The sequence below is a fragment of the Ursus maritimus genome, unplaced genomic scaffold (genome assembly GCF_017311325.1).
Source record: "Ursus maritimus isolate PB19 unplaced genomic scaffold, ASM1731132v1 scaffold_11, whole genome shotgun sequence".
In the NCBI taxonomy this organism is placed as follows: Eukaryota; Metazoa; Chordata; class Mammalia; order Carnivora; family Ursidae; genus Ursus; species Ursus maritimus.
The window spans coordinates 59,574,242-59,594,260 of record NW_024423453.1 but is presented as its reverse complement, the minus strand read 5'-3'; the positions used below and the strand labels follow the sequence as shown (position 1 = coordinate 59,594,260).

The 20,019-nt window shown below is 40.1% G+C and overlaps 1 protein-coding gene across 4 annotated transcripts in view; it reads right to left on the bottom strand.

Annotated features, from left to right (window-relative positions):
- The window catches only part of GALNT7 (polypeptide N-acetylgalactosaminyltransferase 7), a 140,425-nt gene that overhangs the window by 10,373 nt on the left and 110,033 nt on the right, over positions 1-20,019 (bottom strand). For 3 of the 4 annotated variants that reach the window (XM_040626439.1, XM_040626438.1, XM_040626436.1), the window contains exons 3-8: positions 17,858-18,024; positions 13,509-13,639; positions 13,186-13,265; positions 10,639-10,821; positions 7,516-7,633; positions 5,681-5,803 (exon numbers count right to left, since the gene is read on the bottom strand). In XM_040626439.1, the coding sequence (XP_040482373.1) occupies positions 5,681-5,803; positions 7,516-7,633; positions 10,639-10,821; positions 13,186-13,265; positions 13,509-13,639; positions 17,858-18,024 (802 nt within the window). Of the gene's footprint in view, positions 1-5,680; positions 5,804-7,515; positions 7,634-10,638; positions 10,822-10,962; positions 11,146-13,185; positions 13,266-13,508; positions 13,640-17,857; positions 18,025-20,019 lie in introns of all 4 variants that reach the window. The other variant, XM_040626437.1, reaches the window with a different exon arrangement.

Below are 20,019 nucleotides of genomic sequence, written 5' to 3'. Positions count from 1 at the left end.
ATTGCTAAGGATAAAATGTCATGCATGTTCGACTAAGAAGTGATAGATACAGAATCTGACATCACCGAGCTGTAAAGATTGTATTTTCTAAGACTGTATGTTCTATCCACCTTCTAGAGGAAGAAGGTAAAACCCAGAAAGGGTTTAGGAGAGGCTGGCTGGACACGGATGCTCCTTCACCCAGAATCTTTCTATTAGAACCACAGTACGAGCATGTGTAGGGAAAAGGCTCATTTCAGAAACCATCACGAAAAACAATAGCTTTGTTGAATAAAACACATTTTTTTGCAAGTGGCTTTTTTGGGTCATGTTACGACGATAATAGAAGCATTTTGCTATCACCCAGAATTAACGGGATATTTTCCCCAGTTGATGCGCTTTAAGGAAAAGCAATTAAGGGACAATAACATAAGCTGATGCCGTGATAACTGACAAAGACCTGTCTTCTACGGTTCAAGGGAATGAATGCGTGCGGGCAGGAATATTATGACAGACTGAGTACACCGTCTAAGCCCTGGGTCTTCTACATCGTTCCTCAGCAGATTTTCTCTACGAAAGGCCAGAGAGTAAGGTTCTTTGGCACAGTGGGCCGCACGGTCTCTGTAGCAAGTACTCAGCTCTGCTGTTGTCAGCTCACACAACACGCAGACAGATGGGTGTGCTGGTGCTCCTGTATCACTTTATTTACTGAAATGGGCTGGATTCGGTCTAAGGGCCATCATTGCTGAGCCCTGTTTTACATCAGGAGTAGAAAACACCTTGTACATCAGAAACTAATGATGTACTCTATGTTGGCTAATTGAATTTAAACAAAAAAAAAAAAAAAAAAAGAAAGAAAGAAAAGAAAAGACCTTGTGTTCAGATTAGGATTCTCTAGGCTACGACTACCAAAGGGTGAACGTAGGCATGCTGTTGCAAAAGCCCGTGGGATCCAAAAACGTGGTATGCGGGGGTATCATACAAGAACACATAATATTATCGCCAAATAGTCTTAATTTTTGCAAAGTCATCCAAAAGTAGACAAAGCCCATGTCTTCTAGATACTAATGAACGTGAAGAATAAGTGCACACATAAGGTTACAGCAACACAAAGAAGGAGCATCTCGTTGTTTGGGAGGGAGAAGGCCAGAGAGGCAGCGTGGAGGGGCATGGGACGGATCAGTCTCGAAACAGTGGTTCATTATGTGGGAATGGTAATCAGGACAAGGAGAAACCCAAAAGAAGTGTGACAAATTACGGTACATTTGGAGTCCTGCAAGTAGTTTTCCATAACTTAGCTTGTTGTGTTTTGTGAAAATTAAAAAGCATTTAGTGTCTGGTGTATACTAAGCACTCGAAAAGCGTTCGCTCTTATTATTATTATTATTCTTTTTTAAGGACTTTGAATTTTATCATTTAGCCGAGAGCCACCAAAAGGCTTTAAGCAGGTACAGACATCAGACTTAATTTCCAGGAGACTAACACTGGTGGTGAGTGGAAGATGGCACAGAGCCAAGTAGGAGGTCATTTAATATCCGCGGGAGAGAGTCAAGGACCTGTACGAAGCATAGAAAGGAACGGATTTCAGAGATATGTATGAGGTAGAATCTTCGGGGCTTGGTAAGGTGGGAGGGAAGGGAGGAAAACCACCCTAACATTCCCCCTAAATTCCATTCATGGGCAGATAGAGAACATAGGAAAAGGAATTACATTTGAGAAGAAGTTAAAAAATTCAGCTTTGACTACATTGAGTTTGAAATGCCTGAGGGTCATCTAAGAAGGTAATTCTAGGAGACAGCTGCCTATTAGAGTTGGAAGCTCAGAGAAGACAGATGAGCTGGGTAAACAGACGTAAGCCACTGGCACACTGTGGTTGGAGTGGATGATGGAGGGAAAAAAGTACCTGGCACACTCTAGGCACTCACGAAGTGTACACGGAGGGTTATACCTATCGGGTCGATTTTACGATATGTACACTTTATTTTTAGAGTGGATAAAGATTGCCCTCTCATCTCTTCTCCTTTTCCTTGTAGCATAGGCCTTCATGAATCAACCTGACTTTTCACTAATTCTTTGTGATTGTGGGTCCAACTCCAAGGGCAGGTTCTTTTCCTGCAACGCCAGTCAGGCCTGGTGTTAGTTTGGTGCTCTTTGTTTTATCGCGGATATTTTAATCTCATCTCCTCTTTTTTTTTTTTTTGAAAGATTTTATTTATTTATTTGACAGAGATAGAGACAGCCAGCGAGAGAGGGAACACAAGCAAGGGGAGTGGGAGAGGAAGAAGCAGGCTCATAGTGGAGGAGCCTGATGTGGGGCTCGATCCCATAACGCCGGGATCACGCCCTGAGCTGAAGGCAGAGGCTTAACCGCTGTGCCACCCAGGCGCCCCAATCTCATCTCCTCTTATAGCAGGGGCTCCATTTGGCCATTTCTATGAGAAGCTGGCTAGTTAGAAAGCTGTTTTCATTCCTAAGACCTTCCCATCTCTGCTTCTATTATCTACTTCCCTTTAAGGAACTGTTCCAAGTTGCATCTGCAGCCAGTAATAAACTTCCTTCTGTTTTTGACTTGGTTAAGGGCTCCAGAAAATGAATGGAATCAGACTCCTATGCTCTTAGAATTTATGAAAGCAGCCCAACTAAAGAAACTTCAAAGTTGCTCAGTCAAGAACAGAGAACTTCATCTTCCTAGCAGTGGGACATCTGGCCTCTGTGTGAAGCTTTTCTGCTCTGTCCCTGGTTTGAGGGACAAAAGATATTAATCTTTTGCAAGCATTGTTTGGAAATTTGATTTTGTTTACTGCACAAACTCTTAATGATTAATTTTTTAGACCAAATAAAAATAATATTTTACTCATGTGAAAATAGTAGAAGCTGATATTTTCCTTTCAACTACTTTCCTACAGAGTGGCAGTTGTTTTTGAATTTGTCTGAGATGTCTTCTCATGGAGAACATTCAATATAGAAATCTTAATCAGAATGGGATACAACGAATAATCTTAAAAAATAGTAAGATCTCTGATAAACATAGACGCAAAAATCCTCAACAAAATATCAGCGAGCTGAATTCAACAATACATTGAAAGGATTATATACCATGATCAAGTGGGATTTATTCCAGGGATGCAAGGCTCGTTCAATGTCCACAAATCAGTCAACATGATAAACCACATTAATAAAAAGGATAAAAATCATTTAATTTTCTCAATGGACGCAGAAAAAGTATTTGATAAAATTCAACACATATTTATGATAAAAATTCTCAACAAAGTGAATATAGAGGGAACATACTTCAACATAATGGAAGCCATACATGACAAGCCCACAAGCTAACATCATACTCGATGATGAAAAGCTAAAAGATTTCCATCTAAGAACTGGGACAAGGATGCCCACTCTTGCCACTTTTATTCAACTTAGTGTTGGACGTCCTGGCCATGGCAATCAGACAAGAAAAGAAATAAAAAGCATCCAAATTGGGAAAGAAGAAGTCACTATTTGCAGATGACATGACACTTTACATAGAAAACCCTAAAGACTCTACCAAAAAGCTATCAGAATAAATGAATTTAGTAAAGTTGTAGGATACAAAATTAACATACCTAAGTTTGTTGCATTTCTATACACTAACAATGAACTATCAGAAAAAGAAATTAAGAAAACAATCCATTTACAATTGCATCAAAAAAAAAATCTAGAAATAAATTTAAGTAAGGAGGTGAAAGACCCATACTCCCCAAAACTATAAGACACTGATGAAAGAAACTGAAGATAACACACAAAAAAAGGGAAAGATACACCACTCATGGACTGGAAGAATGAATATTATTAGAATGTCCATACTACCCAAAGTAATGGATAGATTCAATGCAATCTCTATCAAAATACCAATAGTATTTTTCATAGAATGAGAACAAACAATCCTACGATTTGTGTGGAACCACAAAAGACCCTGAATAGCCAAAGCAATCTTGAGAAAGAAGAAAAACCCGGAGGTGTCATGCTCCCCGATTTCAAATTATACTACAAAGTTATAGTCATCAAAACAGTATGGTACTGGCACAAAAACAGATACATACCTCAATGGAACAGAATAGAGAGTCCAGAAATAAACCCATGCTTCTATGGTCAACTAATCTTTGACAAATGAGGCAAAGGGGAAAAGACAGGGAAACTGGACATCTACTTGCAAAAGAATGAAATTGGACCGCTTTCTTCTATCATATACAAAATAAACTCAAAATGGACTAATGACTTAAATATAAGACCCGAAACCTTCAAACTCCTAAAAAAACATAGGAAGTAAGCTCTTGGGACAATTATTTTTGGATCTATCTCCTCAGGCAAGTGCAACAAAAGAAAAATAACAACGGGACTACATCAAACTAAAAAGCTTCTGTACAGTGAAGGAAATCATCAATAAAATGAAAAGGCATCCTACTGAATGGGAGGATATTTGCGAATGATCCAACCAAACAGGGATTAATAACCAAAATACATAAAGAACTCACATGACTCAATATCAAAAAGCAAAAAACCAATTACAAAATGGGCAGATGACCTGAACAGACATTTCCCCAAAGAAGACAGACACATGACCAACAGACACATGAAAAGCTACTTAACCTCACTCATCATCAGGGACACACAAATCAAAACCACAATGAGAGATCATCTCACACCTGTCAAAAGAAAAAATCTTGTCAAAAAGACAAGAAATAACAAGTGTTGGTGAAGATATGAGGAAAACGGAACCCTTGTGTGCTGTTTTTGAAAATGCAAATTGGTACAGTCACGATGGAAAACAGTATGGAGATTCCTCAAAAAATTAAAAACAGAACTACCATACAACCCAGCATTCTACTTCTGAATATTTATCCAAAGAGTACAAAAACACTAATTCAAAAAGATATATGTGCCCCTATGTTCACTGCAGCATTATTTATAATACAATTTACAATTACAATTACAATAGCCAAGGTATTGACAATACTGATAGATAAAGAAATGTGGGGTATACAGATACACACACACACACACACACACACACACACACACACACTGGAATATTACTCAGCCATAAAAAAGAATGAAATCTTGCCATTTGTGAGAACACGGATGGACCCAGATGGACAACATGGCTGGTATTATGCTAAGTGAAATAAGTTAGGCAGAGAAAGACAAATACCATATGATTTCACTTCTATGTGGTATCTAAAAAACAAAACAAACAAACAAACAAAGCAGAAACAGAGTCACAGACACAGAGGACAAACGGATGGTTGCCGGAGGCGAGAGGAGCGAGCTGACGGTTGACGCAGGGGAAGGGACAGCAACGTGCAGCATAGGGAACAGAGTTAATAATATTGTGACAACTTCTATGGTGACAGATGGTGGCCAGATTTATTGTGGTGATCACTTCACAACGTATAGACGTGTCGAATACCTGGGTACACCCGTAAGTAACATACCATCTATAATATCGTATGTCAACTCTACTTCAATCAAAAACAAAACAAAAATAAGGTGTTTCATGAGTAAGTCCAGCTTAAGTGAAAAGGGAGAACCAGCGCTGACTGCTTAAAAGATTTATCCCACTCAGTGAGTTGCCATTTCAGTGACTACCTCAGCGTGTGGTCTATCAGTGGGGCACGTGGGGTACAGAGCCCCTAGGCTTCTCTCCTTTTATCCGAACACTCACCTTTAGAGTCGGAGAAGACCCAACATAAATGGGTGGAGGGTTTCCTTGCCAGCCCTCGAGACGGTAGATGTGTCCGACACGAGAGCAGGGGACAAACAGTAACTTGCCACCACACTGCCATATCTGTCGAGGAAAAACACACGTGGAAGTTGTTTCAAATATCAAAATACATTATACGTGAAAATTTGTCTTATAAATGTAAATATAAAATCTAAATTAGATACCGTGTCCACGGGGAATCCATAAATGGAACAAATCCTAAAATAAAGTGTTTCTAAACTCATCCAACACGAGGCGACCAGGAATGCAGTAACGTTCTGCTCCTCAGGCCCTTGTGCACCTGTACCTTTCAACACCCTTTGCCCAGTGTAACCCTGCAAAGTCATGCAGAATCTTCATTCCTGGTATCATTCACCGTTTCCACGGCTAACGGATGTCCCACCTGGGTGATTATTATAATAACCTCCAAACTGGCTTCTTCACCTCTGGCTTCTCTCAACTCAGTGCTAGCCTTATTCACAGTAAGATTACTCTAGCTGAAGGGCAGCTTTGGGTCATGTTACTCCCTTGCTTAATATCTTCGCTAGGTTGCTCCTGCTTTTCAAATTCAGTAAAAATCTCCTGGCTCAGCATTAGAGGCCTCTTCCGTACAAGCCTCACGTACCTGGCCACTTCCTCTCCTTGGATGTCTTCCCTACGCAGGCCGTCGGATTCTGCTAAACTGGGCTCCTCACTGTTTCCTGAACGCACTCTTCATTTCCCACCTTTGTGCCTTTCCCCCGTCTCTGCTCTGAGGTCTCCTCCCCTCCCCTTATCTCTGCCTATCGATATCATGCCCACCTTCCTGGTCTGCCTCAAATTCTCCCTCCAGTACGGTGCTGTTTCTTAATCACACCAACTGAACGCCATCTAGCTCCTTAGCGTGTTATGAATTTAATTCTAATCTCTTCTTATGAACTCTGAATTCCTAGAGAGCAGGGACTGAGTTCTTCTTCTTCTGTCTCTGGACATTTAAGACAAGAGACCATAAATATCTGTTTAACTCAAACTGTGATATAGTTTTCTTTCTTTCTTGTGGGTAGGGGCAGGGTGGGGGTTGGACCATGGGTGGTACTACTGGCCAAGGACTGCCTCAGCAACAGGGTGGGTACTGCGGGAAGGCAGCTCCAGTGTCAGTCTGAGGGTGCACAGGCATGGCTGGGGTCTGCCTCTGTCCCGAATCACCACGGCCTACAGTGATGAAGGCTAACTGCGTCAGTGTATCGATGGTCAAATGTGGCCCCCGTACATGCAGATTCTCCAAAGGGCTTTATAATAAAAGGCTCCAATGTACAGAGAGCCTGGAGAGTAAGGAGGAGGAGGTATTTTCATTTTTTTTAAAGATTTATTTATTTTAGAGAAAGAGAGAGAAAGAATGTGTGTGTGCGTGCACACGTGTGCGAGTAGGAGTAGGGGGAGTGTGAGAGAAAATCCTCAAACAGACTCCCCACTGAGTGCGGAGCTCAATGTGGGGCTAGATCCGAGGACCCCGAGATCATGACCTGAGCCAAATCAAAGAGTCGGATGCTTGGCCGACTGAGCCACCCAGGCGCCCCGGTATTTTCATTTTTGAAGTTTGTGGGCTTCAATGTTGAGATGAGCCATATAAATATGTAAGAAGTCTGGAGTTTGCATTTTGCCCTATTTTTCCCCAAATGCATGCATTTTTGTTAGTCATTCTTTGTAATTTAGCGAAGTGCATTAAACAATTTTTCCCCAAAGAAACCAGCCTTATCTGAAAGTCACGAAGGTCAGTGACTACTTAGAAAGCTGCATTTGTTTAAATGAAATGTTACCTTGTATGAGATCTCAAAGTTTTCACCACCCCAGATCTGGAGACCTGGATCATACAGACCCAGTTCGAAGAAGAACTCTCGTTCAATGGCAAATAATCCACCAGCCATGGCAGGGGACCTAAGCGATGAGACACCACAATAACTATTACAGATAAACCCCCGGTACCCCTTCACCAACAGACAACAGCCTTTGTGCAACACAGTCTAAATAATGCACAGAAGAGACAAAACTGATGGCCAAACATTAAGAAATTACAAAGCCTTCACGAAACAATCTGTTTATAATTCTTTAATGCATTTACTCTGATTTCTATCTGAAATCCGATTTGCGTTCATTACAACTTAGAGCATTGCATCATTTTGCCATTAGAGGGCGCCTCAGTTCCTTTGTTGGTTTGAAAATAAAGCCCTGAGAGTGAATTTTCTCTTGCCCTCCTAAAAATACTGAGCCATCCAGCCATGGTCTGCTAACTGCTCCTACAATGATTTATGAGTCATTCTAGGATGAGCGAAACCATAGACCATGGAAGTAGTCTGTCATTTTTTAATTTTATAGCTCAGGGGCATGCCAAATAAGGGTGTAAATCATGGCAGAACAGTCACAGTTCATTCAGAGTTTGCAAACGTTGCACAGAAACGACAAGGAGAATTAGACAGTAGCTATTTACTGTGTCAGGAGGTAGGAATGCAAAGGGGTGATCTGTGGGGCTTCTTGAATGGAATCTGAAATTGGGTCCTTTTTAGGGACAAGCCACTTACATCTCTAGAGGAAGTGGTAAGGGGAATCGTCTCCATCCTGTTCCCCACCCCTCCCCCACAATTATTAATGCGTCATGATTCCTAAGTAGACTCCTCCATCAGAGTTCCTTCTTCATCTCACTAATATTCAATCTGTCACTAATGCCTATTGATTCCACCTTGAAAACGTATGTGGAACCTGTCACTGCTGCTACCACCCTACACCAAGCCAGCGTCACTTGCACTGCTATGGTAACACCGGACTGGGTCTCTTCTTCTAATTCTGCCCCCATCCACATGCCATCTCCCGGCAGGCAGAGTAGACTCAACGTGGCCCCGGGCGCGGGGGACGCCAGCCTCTCCGGGCTCTCGACGCTCAGCGGGCTTCCGCCGCCCCAGTTCTTCACGGCTCTGCTCATGCCTGGAACACGACAAACGCTCTTCTGTCTCAGGGATTCCCCTAGACTGTTCGCTCTCCTGAAATGTTCCTCCCTGTCCACAGGGCTGACTCCTGGCCTTTCGGGTCTCAGCCTGAAGGACACTTTAAAGGTCAGCGAGGCCGGTCGGGCTCCTCCCGCCTGGATCAGGTTCTCCGTCCCCTAAGCTCCAAGTTCCCTGTGGTTTGACTTCGTACCACTTTTTGCAGTGGCGATTCCAGAGTTATTCGTGTAGTGATCTGTTTAATTTCTGTCTCACCCATTATATTTTATGTGCCGCAAGAGAACATATCTTTAAAAATTTATCCCCAGAAAACCATGCCTGGCACATAGTAAGCACTCATTAAATATTTGTTGAGTGGATAAATAATAAATCAAGTAATACTTTCAATATTAAAGGAAATCACATCGGGGCGCGTGGGTGGCACAACGGTTAAGCGTCTGCCTTCGGCTCAGGGCGTGATCCCGGCGTTATGGGATCGAGCCCCACATCAGGCTCCTCCACTAGGAGCCTGCTTCTTCCTCTCCTACTCCCCCTGCTTGTGTTCCCTCTCTCGCTGGCTGTCTCTATCTCTGTCGAATAAATAAATAAAATCTTTAAAAAAAAAATAAAGGAAATCACATCAAGTGGAAGTCATTCTCTTATGCTTCTTCTTAAGGTATGCTGCCTGACTTGGTAAGCAGAACTATTACATTCTTGGTTATTTTCATGGCACATTTATTTAACTGTCATTTAAAATTACTCTCCATGCCTTTTTGATCTTTAACTGCATTCCCACTTCTCTCAGTATATATTTTAAGATGCATCTTAACATGAAAACCAGTGAGTTATTTAAAGGGAAACAATTTTTCTAGCCCACTTGAAAAACATTTCTTTACTAGCCAAGCCCATGGAATTGGCAGAAATATAAGTATCATCATTACCCTTTACTTTGTACACCCAGAAGTACTCGTTAAATCAAGTAGGTAAGCAAGTAAATTCCTGAACTGAAAAAAGAACTTCAAAGGGAAATTTGGAAAGCGTCAAAGCTTAAAATTCTATAATTTCCTTATGTTTGCCATCTCAGTGTCTTGATATCATCACCCGCCGGATCCCGCCAGCATTTGCGTGACATTGGAAACACCTTCCCAAAACAGAGTTCTAACATTATCAGCAGTACACCAAGGAGAGAGAGACCAAAAGCAGAACCATAAGATCAGAAAAAATTAGACACATTTAGAAGCTATACTAACGTAAGATAAAAAAGTTGCATTTGGAGTCACTCTTGAAAGGCAGTAAATGTTTCAGTTAAACGACCAAAAGAATAGAGTAGCAGAAACTGTTCTATTTGTCCCGTAAGAAGGGACAAAAGCTGATTCTGGAATAAAGTTTCCTTTTAATCAAATGTTCTTCTGAGAAGGAAGTAATAAAGGATTCTATGTAATATTTTCCAAAGTCATGTATTTTTACGCACCAGACTTAACTGGTACAAAATCAGTATTTCTGAGTTAGCATACAAAACGAAAAGAAGAAAAAGACAAGAAATCTCTTGCTATTTGCCTTTCTTCGTTAACACTACAGCCAAGGGATCAAAGTGGACATAAACCTGGACTGGAAATAATCTATGCATTTTAAATTTACAGAATGAAATTATGGTCAAAAGAATAAAATTGGATGTCTAGTCTACTAGGACAGGAGGGCAAAGATTTTTTTTCACTTGTATTTGAAACCAATGCCATATAATCTCCCCCCAGCCCCCCCAAAAATGGAGCTTGCATTTAGGGAAAAAAACAATTACAAAGAAGCAAATGTGAATTCAAACCTCAGAAATAATGCAAGGGAAAAACAACTCTTACAGAATCTGCGACAGCATCTATAGTTTTAATAACAAATGTTTTAGCGTGGCAAGAGGTTAATATGTTAGAGCAACTGGAGAAAAGAGAAACACGTAAGTGATTTAGTGATTACCGATATGGTTCAGTTTTTGTCTTTCTCATTCTCTTCTCTCGAGGGGTCAGAGGCACCCGTTTCCAGAGCATACTCCAATCCCATGCTCCTCGGGCATACCCATCTTCGTCACCACCCCCTTGGGGTATAATTTCATATGTGTTGCCATTTATGACATCTATAATCGGCACAGTGCAAATGGTTCTGTATTGTGTTGATGATGGCAGCAAAGATGAAATCAAGGGGATGGATGGACCCACATATTTATACAAATGCATGGGGAAGGAAAAAAAAAAGCACTTAGAATAGACATTCCACATAAGAAAATAAAGTAGTAATCTTTACCGATAAGGTTCAGTTTTATGTTTTCGTTTGGCCTTTTCCTTGTGGCTTAGAGGGATACGTTTCCATAGTAAGCTCCAGTCCCAGGCCCCTCTGGCAAAACCATCTTCATCCCCACCTTGCTGGGGTTCAATGGAATAATCATTCCCATCTATGTAATCTATTAGAGGCACAGTACATGTAGTTCTGAAACATTTACAGAAAATGAAAAAGCATTTAAGAACCCAAACTCACTAGTTTAGCATGCCTAACTACATTATCTTTTTATTACTGATTTTTTTTTTTTTTTTGCATTAAGGGACTTTCATACCTAATGGGAAATTGAAGTAAATGAATGTCTTTAAAAATCAAGGAGCCCTTTTTTGTAAGGGAAAGATGGAGGGGACTGGTCCCTTGGCTTACGGGCCAATGTCAGGGACAAAGAGCCGTGTCTTTGAACTTAGTGCTTTCTCATTTTTACTTTGGTCCTACAGGCAACTTTCTCTTGGTAATTTTGCATTATTTACAAGATCTTCCTGCCTGTTATTTTCCCTCCTTATTCCTACATTAAATAAAAATGAATATGTGAGTGTGAACGAGCGTGAATGTGTGTATCTGAGTGTGAATGTGAATGTGACCGTGTGACCGTGTGAGCGAGTGTGTGTGTGTGTGTGTGTGTGTATAGAAATAACACCCGCTACATTCTTAGCGGTTCTCCCAACTCTTTGTTGCTTTCTATTTCTTTGGAAAAAGTTGTTATGAAAATGTTTCTGTTCCTTACTTGATCTTTTCCTACTCCTTTTATTGCAACAGCTTTCATTGCAAAAAAAAAAAAAAAGTACTGTATTGTAGTCCTGCTTTTTTTAAAAAGGGGGAAAAAATCCCTCAAAACCTGTTGAAGAACTTAAGTAGTGGCCTGAGAACTCAAAGCGAAAAACTACCTTGTACTTGGGCTTCATAAATGCTAGTCCTGTATGACCAGTTAGGTGTAGGACCAGCTCTGCAGAGATAATTTGGCACCCGGCTTGTTTTAATGGTCATCTTATCAGACAGGATTTTGAAATGCATTTCCTGAAACAGAGATCGCAGCTTTTCATAACCCTGTTAAGGTGCTTTTTTTAGAAGCCAAGGAGAAGAGATAAACCTGCAGGGCTTAGAATTTTGATTGGGGGAAGTGGATGAGACAGGCGCTTTATTCTCTGCAGACTGTGGATTCTCAGGGGACAGTGAGGATGGGGGTGGTCACTGTGGGATGCATGAGGGACTGCCACAGGACCCTGCAGAAAACCACTTCCTCGCTGCGCCTGAAGACTGCTAGCTTTCACCTGGAGAGGTAAAGGTGTGTTATCTTTCTTCACTTCCCATGATTCTCAGATTTCTGAATAGTGTAAAGTGTCCCAGAGAGATCTCGGTTTGATAGTTTATTAGCTGTTTGAATCATGGCAAATCAATTAATTTCTCTAGGCTTCAACATCCTCTTCAGTACAATGGAGCTAATAATATCTCTCTTGCTGGGCTGCCGTGAGGATTAAATCAGCGTGTGAGAAATGTTTGACAGGCCTTCAGACTAAATCCTCTGATGATTGAATCCCCCAAAGTTCTTTCTTTGACTCATATTATTCACCACAGGGACATGTTTTTTTCTCCCCTCGATTCCAAAAATTGTCAGAATTCTGGACTAAAAGCAGGAAAGGCTGTTGGAACTAGGAGACTGATGCCGCCTTCTGTTGTTCAGACATTTCTGTAAACAGAATGGCGACTGACACATTTCCATGGAATGGTTGTCTATTTCTACACTTTACTAAAGTTTCTATAGGAACCCAAAGCCTTGACATGCACCACAGCGGGTCTTTTTTATCTGAAGTAATAATTCAAAAGGGCATAAAAAACCAATAGGTATAGTTTCAGGGCGTGCGCCTTCGAGTCTTTAGAACTGTTACCACAGTGTAGAGGGAGCAATTAATGTTACTCTTTGAGAAAGCTGTTGGAGCTAGAGGACGTCTGTTCAATAACCCAACCACAGGACCATTCTTGAGTGTGACCCCCTCGGCTTATCCCCAATGCCTGACTGCCCCAAGGATCAGCCTGGCCTCGCCCCCTGAAACAACGAGCTGAAGGATCACACTTAGAACACAAGGCTTGGGGCGCTGAATGGAACTGGAAAGAGAAGAAGGAGAAGATTATTTGTCCCTCGAGGACAAGGTTTACTTTTCACCCAGGAAAGAAAGGAAAGCAAGGTGATGTTACCTGTCCTTAGAAATGGGAGCTACAAGTGGAGCATACCAGTTCACAGCCACCTCACAGTGGGCATCAAGGTAGACCAAAACCTTAAAAAGAAGAGGCAAGGTGAAAGAACACTCCTCATATATGGCACATCGTCTGTCACACACAATTTAAAATTAGACGCTAATATGAATCAGCATGAGGGTCCATCTGACATACGAGTTATCTAATAAAGCCAGCATTTTCATTTCAATTAAAAACACATCTGAAGGGTACTTAAAAACATATGTGATTGTTTAGTTGCCAATTCCAAGCTGCTGCCATGGTAAATATCCAACGTTTCCTACCTGTCCAAGTTTGGCTTTCTGCGCGCCAATACTTCGTGCTTGAATCAAACCTTCTCTTCTCTCATTTCGAAATACCTTCACTAAGCCATTCCACAGCTTAAGATAGTCATCTAGTTTTCCTTTTAAGTGTTCTAGGAATAAAAAAAAATTCAGTCAACATTATAAATTAGATTTATGTCTATGAACCAGTTAGTCTATTATTTTTCTCAAGAAACAGGAATGGGCAACAGATCCTTTGGGCAGTCCATCTGAAACAAACAGACTGAATTTTCACGGGGAAGGAAGGTAGTGTATATTATTTGAGTTAATTTTTGAGTTTAATATGTCTACAGAGAACTGGTTAGCCTGAGAGTTATCAAACATCTCTCGAAACATTAAATATACGATGACTAGGCCAGCAGACATGAAAACTTTTTTTAAAAAAAATTCACATATTTAATATCATATCTAAAAGCTTTAAGGAAAACATTTTGTTTGCTTTGACAGAAGTAACGGCTCCAGATTTCTGAAGATACGCTGACTATAAATAACATTATGCGTCTTTACTGGAGTCTGCATAAGGTATAGGTTAACATTTGCTTCTGGGCCATCTTCCTCCAGCTCTGGTTGAAAGTTGCAGTCTTGATGAGATAAATACAGTTCCCATCAAGTTGGCAAATAATCATCAAAGGATCCAATTTTCTCCAATTTTGGGTATCAACAAGTATGTATATGTGTATATATATATATCTATAAAATATATCATATATGCATTTGTGAATATTTAAATGTAACTTTTAGATATAATGAATAAATATACATGTATATATTTGTGATCTGGTGCAGGAAACTTTGCTATAAAAACAAGACACATTTGCCAAAGTTTCCACCTGGTTTCCCAGTTGCTAGAGAATAGTTTTTATTTGTGTCCCTATGAGCCCTTGATATTGGCCCGTCACAGCCACAACTACCTCCTGGATCTCTAAAGATGTTTCTTGGGGACACAAAAATTATTTTTAAGTTGTTTAAAATTTTGGACCATGAGTACATAAACAACAACAAAGAAGCCGTATTTATTTATTTTTAAAGATTTATTTATTTATTTGAAAGCAACTGAGTAAGAGAGCATGCGTGAGGGGGGAGGGAAGGGGGAGGAGGGGAGAAACTTAAGCCGACTCCTCCCTGAGCACGGAGCCCAACGTGGGGCTCGATCCCAGGAACCCGAGATCGAGACCTGAGCCAAAACCAAGACTCAGAAGCTTAACTTATTGTACCACCCAGGGGCCCCAGAAGCTATATTTCATGATGTGCTGGTAGTTAAGTGGTCAAATCAGGCTGTATGCTTAATACACCTACACATGGGTATTCAGAATTGAGAAGAAAAAAAAATTACCTTTTTCTATTTTGGCATCCAGCTTTAATGAGTATTATAAATAAATTATATTTATATAATTTATATTGAATTATATTTTTCCCCAGGAAAATCTAGGTACTTTCCCCTTAATTTAAGTGATTTTTTGTTTTTAAATCTTACCTTATTTTTTTCAGCTCAGTAACAATCCTAAATTACTTTTTTTTTTTTTAAAGATTTTATTNCTCATGTGAGACCCTGAGATCATCACCCTAGCCGAAATCATGAGTCAGACGCTCAACCAATTGAGCCACCCAGGTGCTCCAATCCTAAATTACTTTTTTAAAAGCCTTTCTGAATTGCATTTTGGTGCTCTTTTGGCTATGCAATCTAGATAAATCTAAAATAAATTGCTACGGCCAGAAATGAGTTGATGGCCTGTTCTTCACATTTAGATTCTTCGTTCAGGTGGTCCAAAAGATCAGTGGGTCAATCGAATGACGTCTGGCTTCTTGGGAATCCTGCACGGTGGCAGACTCTAATAATGTTCAAAAGATTCGCCTCTCCTTGGGGAATAAGTATGCTCTCCACCCCACTGACGTCGGGCCAGACCAGGTGCCTCGCCACGGTCAGTGAGATGGGGACAAGATGATGTGACGCACTTGTGAGCAGCAGCGTTAAAATCCCACTAGTGCGTCACCGTTATCTCTTCCCTCGCACAAGGCAGGCAATGTCTGAGATCAGGCTGCCCTGCGGTGCAGATGTGGGGCAGAGCCGGGACTGACCTACAGCAAACACGGAGTATGAGCCAGAGAACGATGTGACCCTCTGTGCTTACAAGCCACTGACAGTGTGGAGTCCACCTGACCTTGGCCCCGCGGAGCCTCGAGCTGGCTGAGGTACACGCACGGAGGAGTGTGCTCTATTTAAACGCCCCACACCTTGTGTAGAGAGGACTGTATTTTCCAGAAACCCAAGTGTTAGGAGAAGCCAGCTTCCTGTGCAGGGTATTATATTAGTATTTTGTCATTCAAAGAAAAATTATAACTCAAACTCTTACTTTCTGAATACGTCCGGGAAAGAACACACCAAGTTTTCACTCATAGGACAGGACTGACAAATTTTAAGGTTTTTTTGAAATTGGGAAAGTTAAAGACCTTCTGTACTTCTGCTCGAAGGTAGCCTCAACAAATGCCTCTCTGTACCCCGTCAGCTAAGCTGGCCCTGCACCTGATTGCTATTAAAATGTGTTATAAGAGCTGAATAGTATGGGTCTGTAACCAGAAACACTGATCTCAAGAAAATGAAAGTAAAATGGACCAAAAACTGACATCTAAAACTTTGTGCTCCTTTTCTGAAGCCAAGCAGTTATTTTAGGATGGGAAACACATTTTCGTGTATCTTTACTTTTTTTTAAAGGCTACGCTAAGCTTCTCCTTGTATGAATAACATAGGGCTTCTTAAAAGCAGCATAATCACATACATGAGATTTCTCAGTTATTTTTGTAGATGTAGGTTTTCCTAAATCTAAAGTATTGTTGGTACCAACAGTATCACTTTAAAACATATTTTCAGATATTTATCTTGAGACAGGAATAGTATTCTTAATGAAAATACTCCTGTCATAGAACATTGCAACCAAGATGAGATGTCTAAGTGAATGGGCATTTGATAGGGCTAAAAAGTTTAAAGTTTACATTCTTTAGTGTAATTAAAAGTGATTAGTTGAAAAAAGTGATTAGTTGTACAAAGATGAGGGGGAAAGGAAGGAGGCCATGTTTCTCCCTCTTCTCCGTGCTAACACATGTATACAAGATCAAGCTCTGGTCATGTCCTTGCCAAAACAGCAGAGGCTTATCTAGGCTGCAGGAGTTACAAATACGTTTCGGAGAAAGCTTTCGTAAAGCTGTTCTGAATGGTATTTTCATGCTACCCATGTTCTGTCTTCACCTCTAATATACTCAGTGGTATCACTACTTGTACACAAAAATTCTCTGCAATACTTATCTGCCAAAAAGCAAATATCCTGCTGCTATTAAGTAGCCTGAGCTCTCCGGGCAATTTTCAAAGAATTCAACTCTGTTTTAATGACAGGCAAAGAGGAGTAAGTAAATATTTCAGATCTGGGTTTCAGCAGCACAATTCCATTTATTTTACTGATTTGGGGTCTAAACTATGGCATTATCTATCTTCTAATACTTGTGCCATTAAGAAGATATATTCAGCTTACAATAATGGATCTACTTAAAGAAAAAAAATGTTAATTAAAAAAACCCACTTATCTGGAAAACCATTGCTCAATCTCTCTCTTGCCAAGTTGAACCAAGACTAACCAACACCTCCCTAAATGCTATCATAGCTGACTCCTTAAAAAGAATAAAAAATAAAACACTATTTCCTTTTATTCAACATCCTAAATCAAATATTGAACAAAATAAGCTTTAGTAAATACTTTCTATTATAAATAACAATGGTCCATGGTTCCTGGTCAAATTCAATATTTGCATCATTGTTCAAGTGCAAAATACAGGCTATTGAACAGGCCTGTGGCTCTCACTTTGACAACCACGGACGGAGCGTCAGGCGGCATTACGATATACACACAATTGCGCTTTCTCAGTATTTCAATAAACTATCCCCACGACCAAGTTTTCCTAAAATCCAGGGCCCAGAGAATTGGTATAGTGCACGATGGTAGTTAAACCCACAAAGTTATGAGCCTCTCGATTTGTATCATCTGTTAACTACTCTCTCTGTGACGTCTGGCAAGTTACTTAACATCTCTGAGCCTCATGTGTAAAATAAAGATAATAACAACATCCATCTCAAGGCTTATTGTCAGGATTAAACAAAATCATTCATATACAAGGCTGACACAGTGCCAACTTGCTGATAACAGAGGCTATCAAAAGATGCTAATTATTAATTTTTAAAGGCTAATTATTCTAAAATTACATTCTGTAATTGTTCATAATTAACTTATTTCATAGACAAAAGGTCAATTTTCCATAGCCATTACCTTTATTACTGAAATCATCGATTAACACAATTTCTGCTAAATATTTCCTTGGAGTCCTTTTAATTACACTGTGGACTGTTCTCATGAGGGTTGACCATCCTTCGTTATGGAAGACAATGACAACACTGGAAGTGAGCAGGTTTTCATCATAATGCCAATACTTGCATCTGCAAAAGGAAAATTTCACCGTATTTATTTCGAGGTAATCTATAATGCGGGGTTTCAAACTCACTATGATGATGTTTTCTGACTGGATTAAATATTATTGACTTAACCAATTTAAGTGAATGAAATGCAACTTTTTATATCTTAACAGAAACACAAAACAGAAGAGAGAAGCTGCTACGAGATGCAGTGACTCACCGACACAGCTCCTTCCTAACCAACTGGCACTGGCTGTGCGGATAAAGAGAATTAATTTCTGAATATACGCTCCCCAGCTGGGGATTCTTAAGATATTATTTACAGCGATCAGGGCTGGGTTGTGTTTTTCCATGACTTCGATCTCGGTTTATTTTCCTTTTTAAAACTTGAGTTTCTAGTGCAAAGGATTTATCTCACTTACTGTGTATAAACAATTATGTAGCTGTGTTTGAAAGCTGTACTGTTCTAATATGGTTAAAACATTCAGGAAAGAAAACATTCAATAGGCTGACCTGTGGCATATAGCAGACATTAAAAAATTACCTGTCGAATGAATTTTAAAGCTTCCAGTAATGTTTAGTTATTACATTAGCTAAAGGATATTCAGCTATTTTATTTTATTGTTTTATTTTTATTTTTCTTAATTTAAATTCAATTAGCCAACATAAAGTACGTCATTAGTTTCTGATGTAGTGTTCAACGATTCATTAGTTGCATGTAATACACAGTGCTCATCACATCATGTGCCCTCTTTAATGCCCATCACTCGGTTACCCCGTCCCTCCGCCCACCTCCCTTTCCACAACCCTCAATTTGTTTCCCGAAGTCAAGAGTCTGTCATGGTTTGTCTTCCTCTTTGATTTCTTCCCATTCGGTTTTCCTCCCTTCCCCTATGATTCTCTGCGCTATTTCTTATATTCCACATATGAGTGAAACCATATGATAATTATCTTTCTCTGATTGACTTATTTCACTTAGCATAATACCCTCCAGTTCCATCCATGTTGATGCAAATTGTAGGTATTCATCCTTTCAGATGTCTGAGTGAGACTCCATTGTATATATAAACCACGTCTGCTTTAACCGTTCATCTGTTGAAGGGCATCCCGGCTCCTTCCACGGTTTGGCCATTGCGACACTGCTGCTATGAACATTGGGGTGCAGGTGTCCTTTCTTTTCACTACATCTGTATCTTGGGGGTAAATACCCCGTAGTGCAGTTGCTGGGTCGTAGGGTAGCTCTATTTTTAACATCTTGTGGTACCTCCATACTGTTTTCCAGAGTGGCTGTACCAACTTGCTTTCCCCCCAACAGTGTTAAGAGGGTTCCCCTTTCTCCACATCCTCGCCAACATTTGTTGTCTCCTGTCTTGTTAAGTTTAGCCATTCTAACTGGTGGGAGGTGCTATCTCACTGTGGTTTTGATCTGTATTTCCCTGATGCCAAGTAATGTGCATTTTTTCATGTGTCTACACAAAATTATTTGAAACAACTGTAGTAGGAAAAAAGTTGCCAGAAGGCCTTTTCTAATTGAAAGGAAACTCCAAACAGAGCCTGATAAATACTCCAGGAGCCAGGGAAGGTTCAGTGAGTTTCACAAAATATCTGTGAATTACACAGATACATATACATGTGTATATATTCATGCATATTTATATCTCTGTTTATGTTTTTTTTAACCCCAAAGCTTTTCTTGAAGTACATAAGCTTGTTCCCAAGATTAAATTTAAAACCATAAGAGCAGTAATAACATTATCAGCTTGATAACCTATCCCAGCATTTAGAATAATAATCGTTATTTAAAACGGGGCCTGACCCAATATAGATGGAAACAGCCTTTCTTCAGGTGTTTATTTTCCTTTCAAAATTGTTCTAAATGGTCTATGTTCTTAGAGGTTTCTGTAGAAATGTGGATTGAGTCTGGTAACCCATTTAAGTCTTACTTCCTATATCCGCATTTTCTCATTAAATGAGTATTAATAACCTATTATGCCCACGCTCTAAGCTGGGCCCTAGAGC